Source organism: Hyperolius riggenbachi, chromosome 8 (assembly GCF_040937935.1).
Source record: "Hyperolius riggenbachi isolate aHypRig1 chromosome 8, aHypRig1.pri, whole genome shotgun sequence".
In the NCBI taxonomy this organism is placed as follows: Eukaryota; Metazoa; Chordata; class Amphibia; order Anura; family Hyperoliidae; genus Hyperolius; species Hyperolius riggenbachi.
This window is the reverse complement of record NC_090653.1, coordinates 274,022,218-274,036,362: the sequence shown is the minus strand read 5'-3', so window position 1 is coordinate 274,036,362 and position 14,145 is coordinate 274,022,218. Positions and strand designations below refer to the sequence as shown.

General features: G+C 43.7%; 1 protein-coding gene across 2 annotated transcripts in view; it reads left to right on the top strand.

The window, feature by feature from the left end:
- The window catches only part of DDX31 (DEAD-box helicase 31), a 127,138-nt gene that overhangs the window by 57,087 nt on the left and 55,906 nt on the right, over nucleotides 1-14,145 (top strand). For both annotated transcript variants that reach the window (XM_068248925.1, XM_068248924.1), the window contains exons 15-16: nucleotides 1,724-1,774; nucleotides 12,964-13,103. In XM_068248925.1, the coding sequence (XP_068105026.1) occupies nucleotides 1,724-1,774; nucleotides 12,964-13,103 (191 nt within the window). The remainder of the gene's footprint in view (nucleotides 1-1,723; nucleotides 1,775-12,963; nucleotides 13,104-14,145) is intronic.

Below are 14,145 nucleotides of genomic sequence, written 5' to 3'. Positions count from 1 at the left end.
AGCGAGCGGGGGGCATCGGAGCCCTCCGCCAGAGAAATCCAGGCAGCCGTCTCGCCCTTTCCTTCCTGCCAAAAGTCATTATTGCCGAGCGCAGAGAGCCATCAGCGGGGTGGCGTCCCCTGCCGTCACGGCGACAGATTGTGCTGCGTAATAAAGTCGGGCTGTGGCGTGCGCGGGAGGCCAAGGCACTTGGCTGGAGGTGCCAGAATATGGCAACACGAGTTAGCCTGGCTGAGTAAGCAGCAAAACATTTTCTAAATGACCTTTTTGCATGTCTCCCTCCTCCGCCTTCCTCCTCTTCACACCCACGGTAAAAATGAGCTGTAGATAGGCGCCGTGCCAGGCTTGGGCAAGGTGGAAGCACTAAATACTACTGCAGTCTGGGATTAGATCAGTGGAGTGGCAGGGACATGCTTCACCCCCTGCTGCTCCTGCAGCCCTGGCTCTGCAGAAGAGCGTGACTTCGGCCATGTTGTCTCTTCCTGCACATGTTACTCTTTTAGATACGTTATCTATTCCTGCATGTGGTACTCCATAAAGGATAATTCCATTTCCATTATACATTTTCCAGACACAATATGGGAAAAATCCATTTCAATTTGCAGCCAGCTAAAGGGGCCCATCTAACGACCTTCCAATTTTATAGTTTTATTGCATCAGAGGAAGCATGTCTGATCGATAATTCGATAAATTCCAGGCCAAAAACAGCGCTACGGAACATGCGTTGGTGGTATATAACAAAAAAAAAAGTATTGATTGAACATTCTGGAGAATCGCATTCCAGTGTAGTCAAATGGGTACATGGTGGAAAAGCCGCCTGTCTGCCCCCCCTCTCACCCCTCTCACCCCAGTGTAAAGAGTGGCTCCCTGCTACTACGCAGGCACAAGCCATCCATGCACGTGCACAGTGCAGCTGCACTCATTCTAATGGAAGCGTGGCTGTGAAGAAGTATAGAGTCCCAGTAAGGTTGGGTGGGGCTGCAGGAAGATGGGAAAAGCCTCTGGGTCATCCAGAGGCTTTCCTCTGGTGAGGTAAGTATCGTTTGTCCTTCTTTAAACGCACAAGTTCACTTTAAGTCCAGCGTTCCAGAATTCATTAACCTCCCTGGCGGTAATCCCGAGTGTAGCTCGGGCTAGCTGCTGGGAGCTCAATGCAGAGTATAGCACACAGCGGGTGCTTTTACTCACCTCCCGGGGGATCCAGTCGTCGGTAACCATTCTCCTTCCTGTCCTCCGAGGCTCTGAATCCCTCTGATGAGATCGCCATCAGTGATCTCACTACTGAGTTACAGCGCCACCCAGAGGATAGAGGTAAAATTGCAGTGCTGGAGTCCAGGGAGGTGAGTGAGAGCAGGGGGTCCCTGTAGAGCACGTGTTGAACTCCAGGCCTGGAGGGCCAGATCCATGCCAGTGGTTAGGATGGACTGAGAAAGAGAGGAATGTGTTCTACCTGATGGACCACACCTTTCCTGATTCAGACCCATCAATTTATTTGAGCTGTATCAAAAATGTGTGAGGATCTCGGCCCTCGTAGGACCGGTTTGAAATACCTGCTGTAGAGACTCTAGGAGCATGATTTTTTTTTCCTGATTTTTAGGGTCTGAAATGTTTTAAAAAGTCACTAAAATCTGGAAATAATCATACTGCCAGGGCTTTAATTAGTATCCACAGATCCACACTCTGAGCCATTCTAATTCCTGCTTCATTCTTCTGTTTCTTTCAGGATGTGGCTGCTCGAGGTCTGGACCTGCCGCAGGTGACCTGGATTGTACAGGTAGGTCTCCACTAGAGGCGGGGAATCGTATGCTAATCATTCCAGCTTGAATTGCATGCATATTTTATGCAACTTGGAACTGGGCTCATCCAATAACAAGTGCATGACCTGGCCCAGCTCCAAGCTGCATATAATCTGTGTTAAATTTGCACACAAGTTCTAAACATCCCACTGACCATATGTAGACTCGGTACTTATCCATTAGCCGGGCGCATCCAGCAGGTGGCGCTAATTACTATTCCCCCTCCAGGCCGACATGGATAGTAGGGAAAGATGTAATTCTGGTGGAGTTTTGTCGCCACCTGCCGGATGCGCTCGGCTAATGGTTAAGTACCGTAGACTCTACCAACATTATCACACAGACTATAAAACGCCTCTAAAAAAATTCTCCCATGCGTTTGCGCATGGAAGAACTACACATAGTTAATGAGACGCTAATAATTCCAGTTTGCACACTGTGACAAACACCCGCCAATCCCATCTTACTATCTCACAGTTGCCAATCAGGTCTCATCCACCAGAGGCTTCTGAAGGTGAATACACTGTGAGAAAAGTAAACATTTTAGATTGGATGGCGTGCCTATACATGACTCAATCTCGATTGTATGTACAATCGGTAAAAACAAGTTATTGATTTTGTGCTGGAAATCTGGAATTTTGCTGCCACCACTCTCCAGATTGAAATGAGGTGGAGATACCTTGGAATTAGCTATTCCTAAAGAAGGCAAAAACGGTTATCTGCCACCTAACTAGCCAAATCGAACAGTTTCTAAAGACAAGACATTGTGATAGTGCATCTCTTCTGAGGCCAGTTAATCACGGAAGAATCACTACTGCAAAACGCTAGCGGTAATCGCTAGTGTTTTGTGAATTTAGGTGTGAACAGGAGGCCTAAAGAGTTACGAATTCACACACATGAAACATGAATATCAAACTGTAGAGCCAACCATTTTTACAGAAATTGTTAAGCTTAGACTGACACACACTGAGAAATTTTCACGCAAATCACATACACAGCTACTGAGAAAATCAAGTTGTCAGTCATTGACAACTTGATTTGCTCAGTAGCTGTGTATGTGATTTGCGTGAAAATTTCTCAGTGTGTGTCAGTCTAAGCTTAACAATTTCTGTAAAAATGGTTAGCTAGCAACTTGGTAGCGCAAAAAAAAACCAACAACCATGAAATATGAAAGAAAAATATGAATGTTAGTTACATGGAGTTCCTTTGTGCCTTGACAAACCTGCTGTGTGGGAAAACATTCTTTGAAGCTTTTAGCAAAATTTAGAGGTGTGAGGTTTGGAGACTGTCAGACTGTTAAGAACCTGCTTTATGAGGTTTTGTCAATAAACGATTTATGGCCAATCAGTGGGGTGCTAATAAGCTCATAAAGGCCTCTTGGTAAGGACTGAGAACTTAAAGGAGAACTATAGTGAGAGGTATATGGAGGCTGCCATATTGATTTCCTTTTAAGCAATACCAGTTTCCTGGCAGCCCTGCTGAGCTATTTGCCTGCAGTAGTGTGAATGACACCAGAAACATGCATGCAGCTAATCTTGTCAGATCTGAAACACCTGATCTGCTGCATGCTTGTTTAGGGTCTAGGGCTAAAAGTAATAGAGGCAGAGGATCAGCAGGATAGCCAGGCAACTGGTATTGCTTAAAAGGAAATCAATATGGCAGCCTCCATATACCTCGCACTACAGTTCTCCTTTATAAGTTAATTACTCAGGCCTACCTGTTGTGATCCTATAATTGAAATATGATGCATTCAATATTGAATTCGATATTGAAAAAATAGCAAGGCATCTTGCACAACGGAACAGTTAATTTTGACGCAACAGCTACCATCAGTGCCGTAGTCTGCAGTGGTTATTGGGCACTGGGGTGTTTAACGTTGGTGTGATGCAGCTATGGGTTGCTGTGACGATCAGGAAGTGGCACAGTGGTAGTAAGGTTAGTGCTAGGTGTAGTGGTAGGGAGGTTATATTGTTAGGCATAGCGTCAGGGAGATTACGGTTGTGTGTAGTGGCAGGAAGGTTAGTGTTAGGCCCAGCAGCAGGAAGAATAGTGCTAGGTGTAGTGGTAGGGCGGTCATAGTGTTAGGCATAGCGTCAGGGAGATTAGTGTTATGTATAGTAACAGGAAGGTTAGTGTTAGGCCTAGTGGTAGGAAGGTTAGTGTTAGGTGTAGCTGAAGTAAGGTTAGTTTCAGGAGTAGCGGCAGTTAGGCCTAACAGCAGGAAGAATAGTGCTAGTTGTATCAGCAGGAAGGTTAGTGGTGTAAGATGTAGCGATAGTGAGGCTGATGTTTGGTGTAACTGCATGAAGGTTAGGTGTCGGGTGTAGTGGAAGGAGTGTTAGTGTAAGGCCTAGTGGCAGCGAGAATAGTATTTGGCTTAGCTGCAGGGAGGTTAGTGTTTAGTTTAGGCTCAGGGAGATTAGTATTAGGCTTTAAAGAGAATCTGTACTCTAAAATACTTACAATAAAAAGCATTCCATTCTATTCATTATGTTCTCCTGGGCCCCTCTGTGCTGTTTCTGCCACTCCCTGCTGTGATCCTGGCTTGTAATTGCCAGTTTTAGGCAATGTTTACAAACAAAAGACATGGCTGCTAACCAGCTTGTGATAGGCTGAGAGGAGCTCAGTCTGTGACTCACACAGAGCCTGCAGGGGGTGTGGAGAGGGTGTGTATAACTTCTATCCTATCACAAGCAGAGCAGCACATTCCTGCCTGTGTGCCTGATCCCGACAAAGCTGACAAAGGAAAGAAGATTAGATTATTTAACAGAGATAATACAGCCACTGTGCAACTAGGAAAGGCTGCAGTAAGACACACCACATTAGAACAGGTATAGGAACTTATAGGATAGAAGAAATAAGGCTGAACATTTTGTTACAGAGTCTCTTCAAGGGTTAGTTCACACTACAAAAGCTTTACTAAGCGCTTGTGATTTTAAAAGCTCTTGCTAATGTAATGCTGTGTGTGTGATATCACTGGAGCGATGTGATTTTGTAAAAATCCCCCATAGCATTGCATTAGCAAGAGCTTTTCAAATCAGCAGGGCTTAAAAAAGTCCTTGCAGTGTGAACAGCCCTGACAGCAGGAAGATTAGTGTTGGGTGTAACGGTAGTGAGGTTAATGTTGGGTGTAGCGGCATTAAGGTTAGTGTTAGGTGTAGCGGCATTAAGGTTAGTGTTGGGTGTACCGGTAGTGAGGTTAATGTTGGGTGCAGCATCAATAAGGTTAGCGTTAGGTGTAGCGGCAGGAAGGGTTAGTTGGGTAGTTATCCTGGTTTCAGCATCCCTTCCTATATTTATATATTGCTGTATATTGGTATGTAATCCCGCCCTCCCAGTGATGCTTAGCCTAGGCTGTTTAGCTATGTGTTATTCTCTTCCTATGGCATTCTGGGGGACCTGGTTTTGTGCTGACTTTGTCATTCTCAATAAAGAAACAGTCCACAGGCATCAACTGACAGGATTAAACTTGTTGCCACCAGTGATAAATGTCAGAATGGAAATCAGGGAGAGGAAAGATTTTACAATGGGCAACCACTGACTAAATTATTTATACAGAATTATTGTAATCCAACCAAAAAAAGCAATTTTATTCATTACGTAATTCTCACTACAGTTCCTCTTTTAAAGAGACTCTGTAACAAATTTTTCACCCTTAGTTCTTCTATCCTATAAGTTCCTATGCCTGTTCTAATGTGCTCTGGCTTACTGCAGCCTTTCCTAATTGCACTGTCTCTGTAATAAATCTGATCTCCTTTCCTCTGTCGTGTCTGTCTAAGCTTGAATGTGTGGAATGTGCAGGGCTGCTTGTGATTGGATAGAAGCGATACACACCCTCTGCAGGCCCCCTGCACACTCTGTATGACTCACACGCTCTGTTTATGTGAGCCTATCACAAGCTGGTTAGTTTGTTTGTAAACACTGCCTAAAACTGTTAATTACAAGCCAGTATAGCAGCAGGGAGTGGCAGAAACAGCACAGAGGGGCACAGGAGAAAATAAGGAATAGAATGGTATGCTTTTTAGTGTAAGAATATTAGAGTACAGATTCCCTTTAAAGGATACCCGAACTGACACGTGACATGATGAGATAGACGTGTATGTACAGTGCCTAGCTCACAAATAACTAGGCTGTGTTCCTTTTTTTCTTTCTCTGCCTGAATGAGTTAAATATCAGGTATGTAAGTGGGTGACTCAGTCCCGACTCAGACAGGAAGTGACTACAGTTTGACCCTCACTGATAAGACATTCCAACTATAAAACACTTTCCTAGCAGAAGATGGCTTCTGAGAGCAAGAATGAGATAAAAAGAGTAATTTCTTATCAGTGAGGGTCACACTGTAGTCACTTCCTGTCTGAGTCAGGACTGAGTCAGCCACTTACATACATACTCTTTCAGGCAGAGAAAGAAAAAAAGTTACACAGCATAGTTATTTGTGTGCTAGGCACTGTACATACACATGTCTATCTCATTATGTCACATGTCAGTTTGGGTATCCTTTAAGGAAAATATTGCGTGACAGATGCATCACAGTAATGGAAATATTCAGCGGATTCCATTCGTTTTCAGGTAGCTAGCGTTTTGCAGTCCGCAAGCGATCGGAATCTGATTGCGAAACACTGATAGTGGAAAGAAATGGTCAATGAGAGGCTAATGGTCCCACTTTGCATGTGGAATAAATGCCTTGGAAGGGGAGGGGCAATCAAATGCACTTTCTGACCATTCAAAAGCTACGTACACACATGCGACAACGATCGTTCGTTGTGAACGACGAACGAACTTTTAATTGATGAAAGAACGACCTAAGTAAAGATATTTTTTAAAGGTGTATAACGATCTGATCGTTAGAAGGAACGTTACATCACGTACAGCAACTATTGCGCTTGCGCATAGAAATGAGAAGTTCCATGGAGAAATAGTGAAATGCGCATGTCAAGCCTAGTACGAACGACCGTTTCCAACGATGTACTACTTTTGCAAACGATCATCGTTGGAAAAAATCCGCCAAGCTAGATCGTTCGTTTTTAACGATGTAGCTCGTCCGTCGTTAGACTTAGTGATCGTCGGTTGCTTTTTTTTTAAAGGGACTCCGAGCAGTGCGGAAACTATGGAAAGATGCATATCATTTTAAAGCTCTCTTTCTCCTCTTTCCAATGATATATAAACCGCCGCCCTACGCCTTTTAGTTTTCACGATTTTTGCGATTGAAATTGCACCGGCCGCAATTTCAATCGCGAAAATAGAGAAAACTAAAAGGCGTAGGGCGACGATTTAGGGGTCGTCAGAAAGAGGAGAAAGAGAGCTTTAAAATGATATCCATCTTTCCATAGTTACATTGTATTACACAGGGCAACTTTTTCTGCTGAGAAAAAGTCGCCCTGTGTAATACAAGTAACTATGGAAAGATGGATATCATTTTAAAGCTCTCTTTCTCCTCTTTCTGACGACCCCTAAATCGTCACCCTACGCCTTTTAGTTTTCTCTATTTTCGCGATTGAAATTGCGGCCGCGGCAATTTCAATCGCAAAAATCGTGAAAACTAAAAGGCGTAGGGCAGTGTTTTATATATCATTGGAAAGAGGAGAAAGAGAGCTTTAAAATGATATACATCTTTCCATAGTTCCCGCACTGCTCGGAGTCCCTTTAAACGATCGGGGAACGATCGTTTCAAACGACTATAGTCGCATGTGTGTACGCACCTTAAGGCGTGTACAGTTTGCAGTAGATTTGCATGCAAGCATGAATTATTTGCATCTTCTTGGTCATCTCTTGTTTTAATGCAGGTCAGCTTGCTCCCTTTCTCCATGTGTACACGAGCCTTTGTGTTCATTTCAGAGTCATGACATCAGGAAATGAAGTGAACTAAAAAGGCCCATGTACATTATCCCCAATTCCCATTGTCCTCTCAACACAGGAATTGCAGCATATTACAGAGCAGGCCGGATATACCTCACAGGAGCCTATAGGCAGATATCCTGGCACCCTAGACTCCGCCCTCCATGAACCTAAAAACCCCACCGAACTGCACCGCACGTGTGCTGGCTGACCCAGATGTCACTTCTCTCTTACTTCCCTTGCTTGTCATAGGTAGCTACAGGTGCCCCTTAGTATTAGGTAGCCAGAGGTATCCTCAGTATTAGTAGCTAGAGGTGCCCACAAGGGATTAGGTAGCAAGGGGAACCTGACTGAAAGGAGATCTCATCAGGGGAATGCAGAGAGCTGGGTGAGTCACCTCTCATTTACACTCTCATTAGGACTCTGCATATGGAAGGAGGCAATCATGGAGGGGAGTGAGCCGCTTTTCCATCATCAGGTGGCTATAGGCACGTGCCTACAGTGCCTTATGGTAAATCCAGCCCTGTTACAGAGGCTCTGTAGTGACAATATAGCAAAATGCAGTAAATGAATCAGGATACCCACTTTTATGTTACTTTTCCTGGTTTCAGCATCAGAAACACTTCCAATATCTGTATATTGAATGTAGCCCCGCTCTCCTAGTCTTGTTTAACCTAGGCTGTTTAGCTATGCAGAATTCTCCTCCCAGAGCATTCTGGGAGACCAGGTATAATTTTCGCTGGCTTTGGAATCCTCAGTAAACAAACATTCCGCAGAGATCCACTGACAGGACTAAAGCTGTCGCCACCGGTGATTACTTGCAGAATGTTACCCGGGGTGAGGAAAGGTTTTGCAATGTGCAAACGCTGACAATAATCTATAAATCAATATTGTAAAAAAAAAAAAAAAAAAAAAAAAAGCAACTATATTCGTTGTTATTTTTATTACAGTTCCTCTTTAATTTTTTTAAAGTAAATTGTACAGGAAAATATAACCATATCAGACAAGCAAAATACAATATCTCCTTTAAGGCTGGTTTCACAGTGGGACGTTAAAGTCCCACGTTACAGCAGCCAGTAACGCAGCCTAACTCACAGCACTGTAAAATCAATGTGCTGTTCACAGTGCCCACGTTGGGTTACATAGTAACGCAGCACGTTTAAACAAAGTGCTGTATGCTGTACGTTATACTGGGCTAAGCAGTGTTAGACTGTTTGCACATGCTCAGTAATGTTGGAGGAGGAGGTCTACCCTCCTGCTCCACGGCCAGCCACATGGCTAATTAATATTCACTGCTCTGCAGAGACTGTAGTGTTGTCCAGATCATGAACAAATCGTTCATTTGATCCAGATCATCACAACGAAAGATTTGGTTCACAGTGGATGTCTGTCTGGAAGAAACGGGAACATACAGAATGTACAGTGCAGGGAAAGTCCTGTCCTGCTAGTCATTTCTTCCAGTCTGCTTCCCTAGTAAAATGATTCAAATGATTTGGTTCAAAGATCCGGATCTTTTCAATGATCCGATTCAAATGATCCGAAACCTTAAAAAGATCCGCACTTCCTATCACTAACCTGGAGCGGCTGCTTTGAGAGCTGCATAAAGCAGCTCAATCTGACGTCCAACTTCAACACCACCATGCGTTGCATTAGGGGCACATTATGCGACCATAACGTCCCCTAAAACGCAACGTCTTGGTGTGTCAGTAGCCTATGACATAGACCCTGGGCCTGAACAAGCATGCTGATCAGGTGTTTCTGAAAAAAATCTGACAAGATTAGCTGCATGCTTATTTCAGGTGTTTGATTCAAACACTACTGATGCCAGAATGATCAGCAGGACTGCCAGGCAACTGGTATTGTTAAAAAAAAAAAAAGAAATTAATATGGCAGCCTCCATATCCCTCTTGCAAGCATGCGCACAAGAGTCATCTGGCCAGGTTACCGGGGCTGATTGCAGCTGAACAAAGGCACTTGGGAGGACGGTGAGGGGCACATCGGTGCTCATGGGGCTGGAGGAAGCCCCGGGTGAGTATAAAAATATTTTCGTCATCACAGGTACACTTTAAAGAGAATCTGTATTGTTAAAATCGCACAAAAGTAAACATACCAGTGCGTTAGGGGACATCTCCTATTACCCTCTGACACAATTTCGCCGCTCCTCGCCGCATTAAAAGTGGTTAAAAACAGTTTTAAAAAGTTTGTTTATAAACAAACAAAATGGCCACCAAAACAGGAAGTAGGTTGATGTACAGTATGTCCACACATAGAAAATACATCCATACACAAGCAGGCTGTATACAGCCTTCCTTTTGAATCTCAAGAGATCATTTGTGTGTTTCTTTCCCCCTGTTCTCATGCACTCAAGTTTCAGGCTGCTCTTTTCTTCCTGCAAACAGCTTTGCCCTTGTCTGTAATTCTTCAGTATGTGAAAGCCCAGCCAGCTCAGAGGACGATTTATACAGCTTGTAAAAGATAAGCGAGAATAGAGAAGCTGCCCTAAATAAATAATACACAGGCAGTGTGCATAGAGGGGCCTGGAAGGGGGAGTTCATAGCAGAACCACAACACTGAAGAACTTGGCAGCCTTCCAGACACAGGCTGACAAGTCTGACAAGAGAGAGATAAGATGATTTATTACAGAGACTGTGATAGCAGAAAGTGCTGCAGTAAGCCAGAACAGATTAGAATAGCTTTTGGAACTTGTAGGATGATAAAAAACAGGATGCAATTTTTGTTACGGAGTCTCTTTAACTTTACACATATATTGGCAAAGCAAGTCTCTCTCTTTGTTTGTTTTAATTTTCCTTGGAGTTCCTCTTTAAGCCTTTTCTCTGTAACAATTACTTAGCAATCAGTTTATTCTTTCTTTTTATCCAGCGTTCTGGAAATTGAAAACAATAAACACATCAGTATTACAAACTGAAAATGAGATTTCGTGTTCCATTTGAATACAGAGACGAGAGCTTCTAAAAATATCAGCCACAAGCAAGTCTTCCCCCGGTTATATTGAGAATGGCAGGAGAGCTTGTTCCTTTTTTCCGTAGACGTAAACATTTTTGCCTCGCGTGTCGCCCGGTCTCGCCCTAATCAAGGCGCAGAGCCTGCCCGGTGTCACCTCCCCATCCAGCGCCTCTGCCATGTCTCTGAGAATAGATGCAAGCAGGCTAACGATGAGACAGGGAGCGGGGCGAGAGAGATCGGCACAGGGACAGCTTCTCAGGAGAAGAGGTCCCATTAGTTCCCAATCTGGCATGCATTTTGTCTTCACGTGTCACACTGCAGCATTCCCTTGACAGTCACATCTGAGCAGCGCTGCCGCTTTTTAGTGTTAAGGAGCTGCTGCTGCTGATGTATTCCTTGTGGGCTGCCGGGAAAGGCCACCGTCTATGTTATATGTGGGGTAATTAGGGAGCCAAGAATTCCAGCCAACCATGCGTCATCCTCTGTGTTGCGCGTCTTTTCGCCTGACAAGCGAACCGTGTTATTTTGCACATGTTTGCAGTATAAAGCAGCCTCCAGGAGCATGCCTGCTTATCTATTTATTACCACAGTTGGCATGTGTCCTCGATATCCATTAGCGGATCCAGGCTTCTAGCAAACCGTAGGCCTAAGATGGCGGCTGGAGGTTCCACCATGCAGCTGTTCTGTAGGAAGACCGTGGCAAAAAACACCCACTTCTGGCCAAGATTGGATGCTTGTGATTGGCCTAAAGACCAGGTACTTGTAGGCCTAGTTTACTAAGGGATCTCTGGAGAGCTCCAGTGGGGATGTCTTAAAAGTGAACCCAAGGTGAGAGTGATATGTAGGCTGCCATATTTATTTCCATTTAAACAATACTAGTTGCCTGGCAGCACTGCAGGAATAATTGGCTGCAGTAGTGTCTGAATAACACCAGAAACAAGCATTCAGCTAATTTTGTCAGTTCTGACAATATTGTCAGTAACACCTGATCTGCTGCATGCTTGTTCAGGGTGTATGGCTAAAAGTGTTAGAGGCAGAGGATCAGCAGGACCGCCAGGCAACTGGTATTGCTTAAAAGGAAATAAATATGTCAGCCTCCATATCGCCCTCGCCTCGGTTTCACTTTAAAACGGACCTGAATTTAGAAATTCCTTTCTGCTCTAAAAAATAAGCAACAGCATAATAACCTTTAAAGAAAAAAACATCTTTGTTACAGATAATACAAATCCTGCAATAATTCTGCAGTGTGTCTACTTTCTGCTTTTATGAAAGCAAATGTAGGGTTAGCAGTCTGTGCTATAAAAGGAGCTGCTTTGCCGGAGCAGCCAGCTGACACAGCTGAGAGATCAAATTACACTTATGATTAGTCACAAATGAGTGGGAATTAGGGGTGGTTTTAAGCGCTAGTGATAGTGTGAACACACACATAGCTTTACATTGTCAAGAGCTTTTAAATTCACAAGGGCTTAGAAAAAACTCTTGCAGTATGAACCTGCCCTTAGGCTAAACTCTCTAAATACCTACAGGGTACATTTCTCAGTTTCCTTCTGTCCTGTGCAGGAGTTCAGGGCCACTCTGAAGCAAGCCTAAGGTGAAAATTAACATGTGAGAGCATGAATTGTGTAGAAGTAATGGGGAATAGAACTTTACTGGCGTTTCATATTTTTATGTTTAGTTTAAAGGACATCCGAGGTGAAAATAAACTAATGAGAAAAACAATTGTATCTATCCTCAGTCACCTAAAAATAACTTTTTTAGATATCCCACAGTTTTATTTTATATTTAAATCTAATTTTTAAGTTTTTACGGTTTCATCGTCTCTGCTCAATGACACCTTTATTGAAGTATGCCAGACCGCAAATCTATGAATTATTGACCTTTTTATCTCTTTACTGCTCTCAGAAGCCATTTACTGACAGGAAAGTGTTTTATGGCTGTAATTACTTATCAGTGAGGGTTATGCTATAGTCTGACCCCGTCCGACCCAGATAGGAACTGTCACTTGCATACCTGATGTTTAACTCTTTCAGGCAGATAAAGAGAAAAAGGAACACAGCCCAGTTATTTGTGTGCTAGGCACTGTACATGGTCAATGAAGTGTGACTAATTCTAGCTTTCTTGTAAGTTTAATGCAAAAAAAAAAGCATGCGCTTACTACATTTTTGATATGCCTAATTCTAAGCTGTGTGACAGTTTGCATGATATCTACATGCAAGCTGAAATTATTTGCATCTCATTGACCATCTCTTCTAGTCACTGTGATTGGCGGCCTTCCAGTCCGGGTGGTCCAGAAGCCGTATTGGTGGTGACTAATTGCAGAACGTGGCAGAGTGCATTAGTCATTTTTTTTGCCTTTTTTTGTTTTTCGCAGTACAACGCTCCAGCCACTGCTGCTGAGTACATACACCGCGTTGGTCGCACAGCCAGAATCGGCGCTCGAGGGAACAGCCTGCTCATCCTTATACCATCAGAAGCCGGATATGTGCAGACCCTGGTGGACCACAAGATCAGGTGAGTAGAGTGCCGCCATCCCTCAGAGATAAATTGTAGCAAACCTGAACTCAGAACGTCGTCTCTGCTCTAAAAGATACACAACAGCATAATAACCTTTAAACAAAAAACATTTCTTTGTTACAGCTGATACAAATCCTAAAATAAATCTGTACTGTTCATACTTCCTGGTTCATGGAAGAAGACATATGGTTAACATCCAGTGCTTTCAAATGGCCTTATCTGCCATCTTCGCCATAGGCAGTCATGTGACACAGGGGAGAGATCTGATTACAACTTGTGATTAGACACAAATGAGGGGGAATTAAACAGGCTAAACTTTCTAAATACATACAGGGCGCATTTCTCGATGTATTTCTTCAGTCCTGTGCAAGAGTTCAAGGCCACTTTAAATCAAACCTGAACTAAAAATTAAAAGTCAAAATAAACATACACAAGTCATACTTACCTCCTGTGTAGTCTACTCATCAATATCTTTCTCCTCTCCTGTGTCCTGTTTGTCCACTGTGATCGATGGAATTCTCCATCCTCCGTATTGAAAATGGCTATCAACCCATAACCGCTTCCTGGTCAGCACATTGTTAAACTGTAATAACGCCCAATTGAGCCATAGGGAAACGTGAATATTACCTTGCTCCTTACTTGTCCTTTCAGTTATAGCTGACAGCAACTGATACATAACTGACAGCAACTGATATATTTTACTTCTAACAAACTCTTGTCAGAAATGGAAGGAATTGCTATAAGAAGAAAATGGTGAGCTTTTGAGAGGAACCTGCGGCGAGGTAAGTATGTACTGGGGGGGGGGGGGGGGGGGAGTTACTGCTTCTTATAGTCCAAATGCAGGGAGTTCCTGACTTGTGAACGCGTGCCAATACAAACCTCCAACCTGCCATTGTGTCGGGGACTCCCTGTACTGTGCCCATGCAGAGGAGAACATGGAGACACAAAGGGGCATGGAGAAGGACACAAAGGGGCATAGAGGATGACACTAGGGGGACACAAGAGGTACAAAGGGGGCATAATCCACAAGATGCCCCTT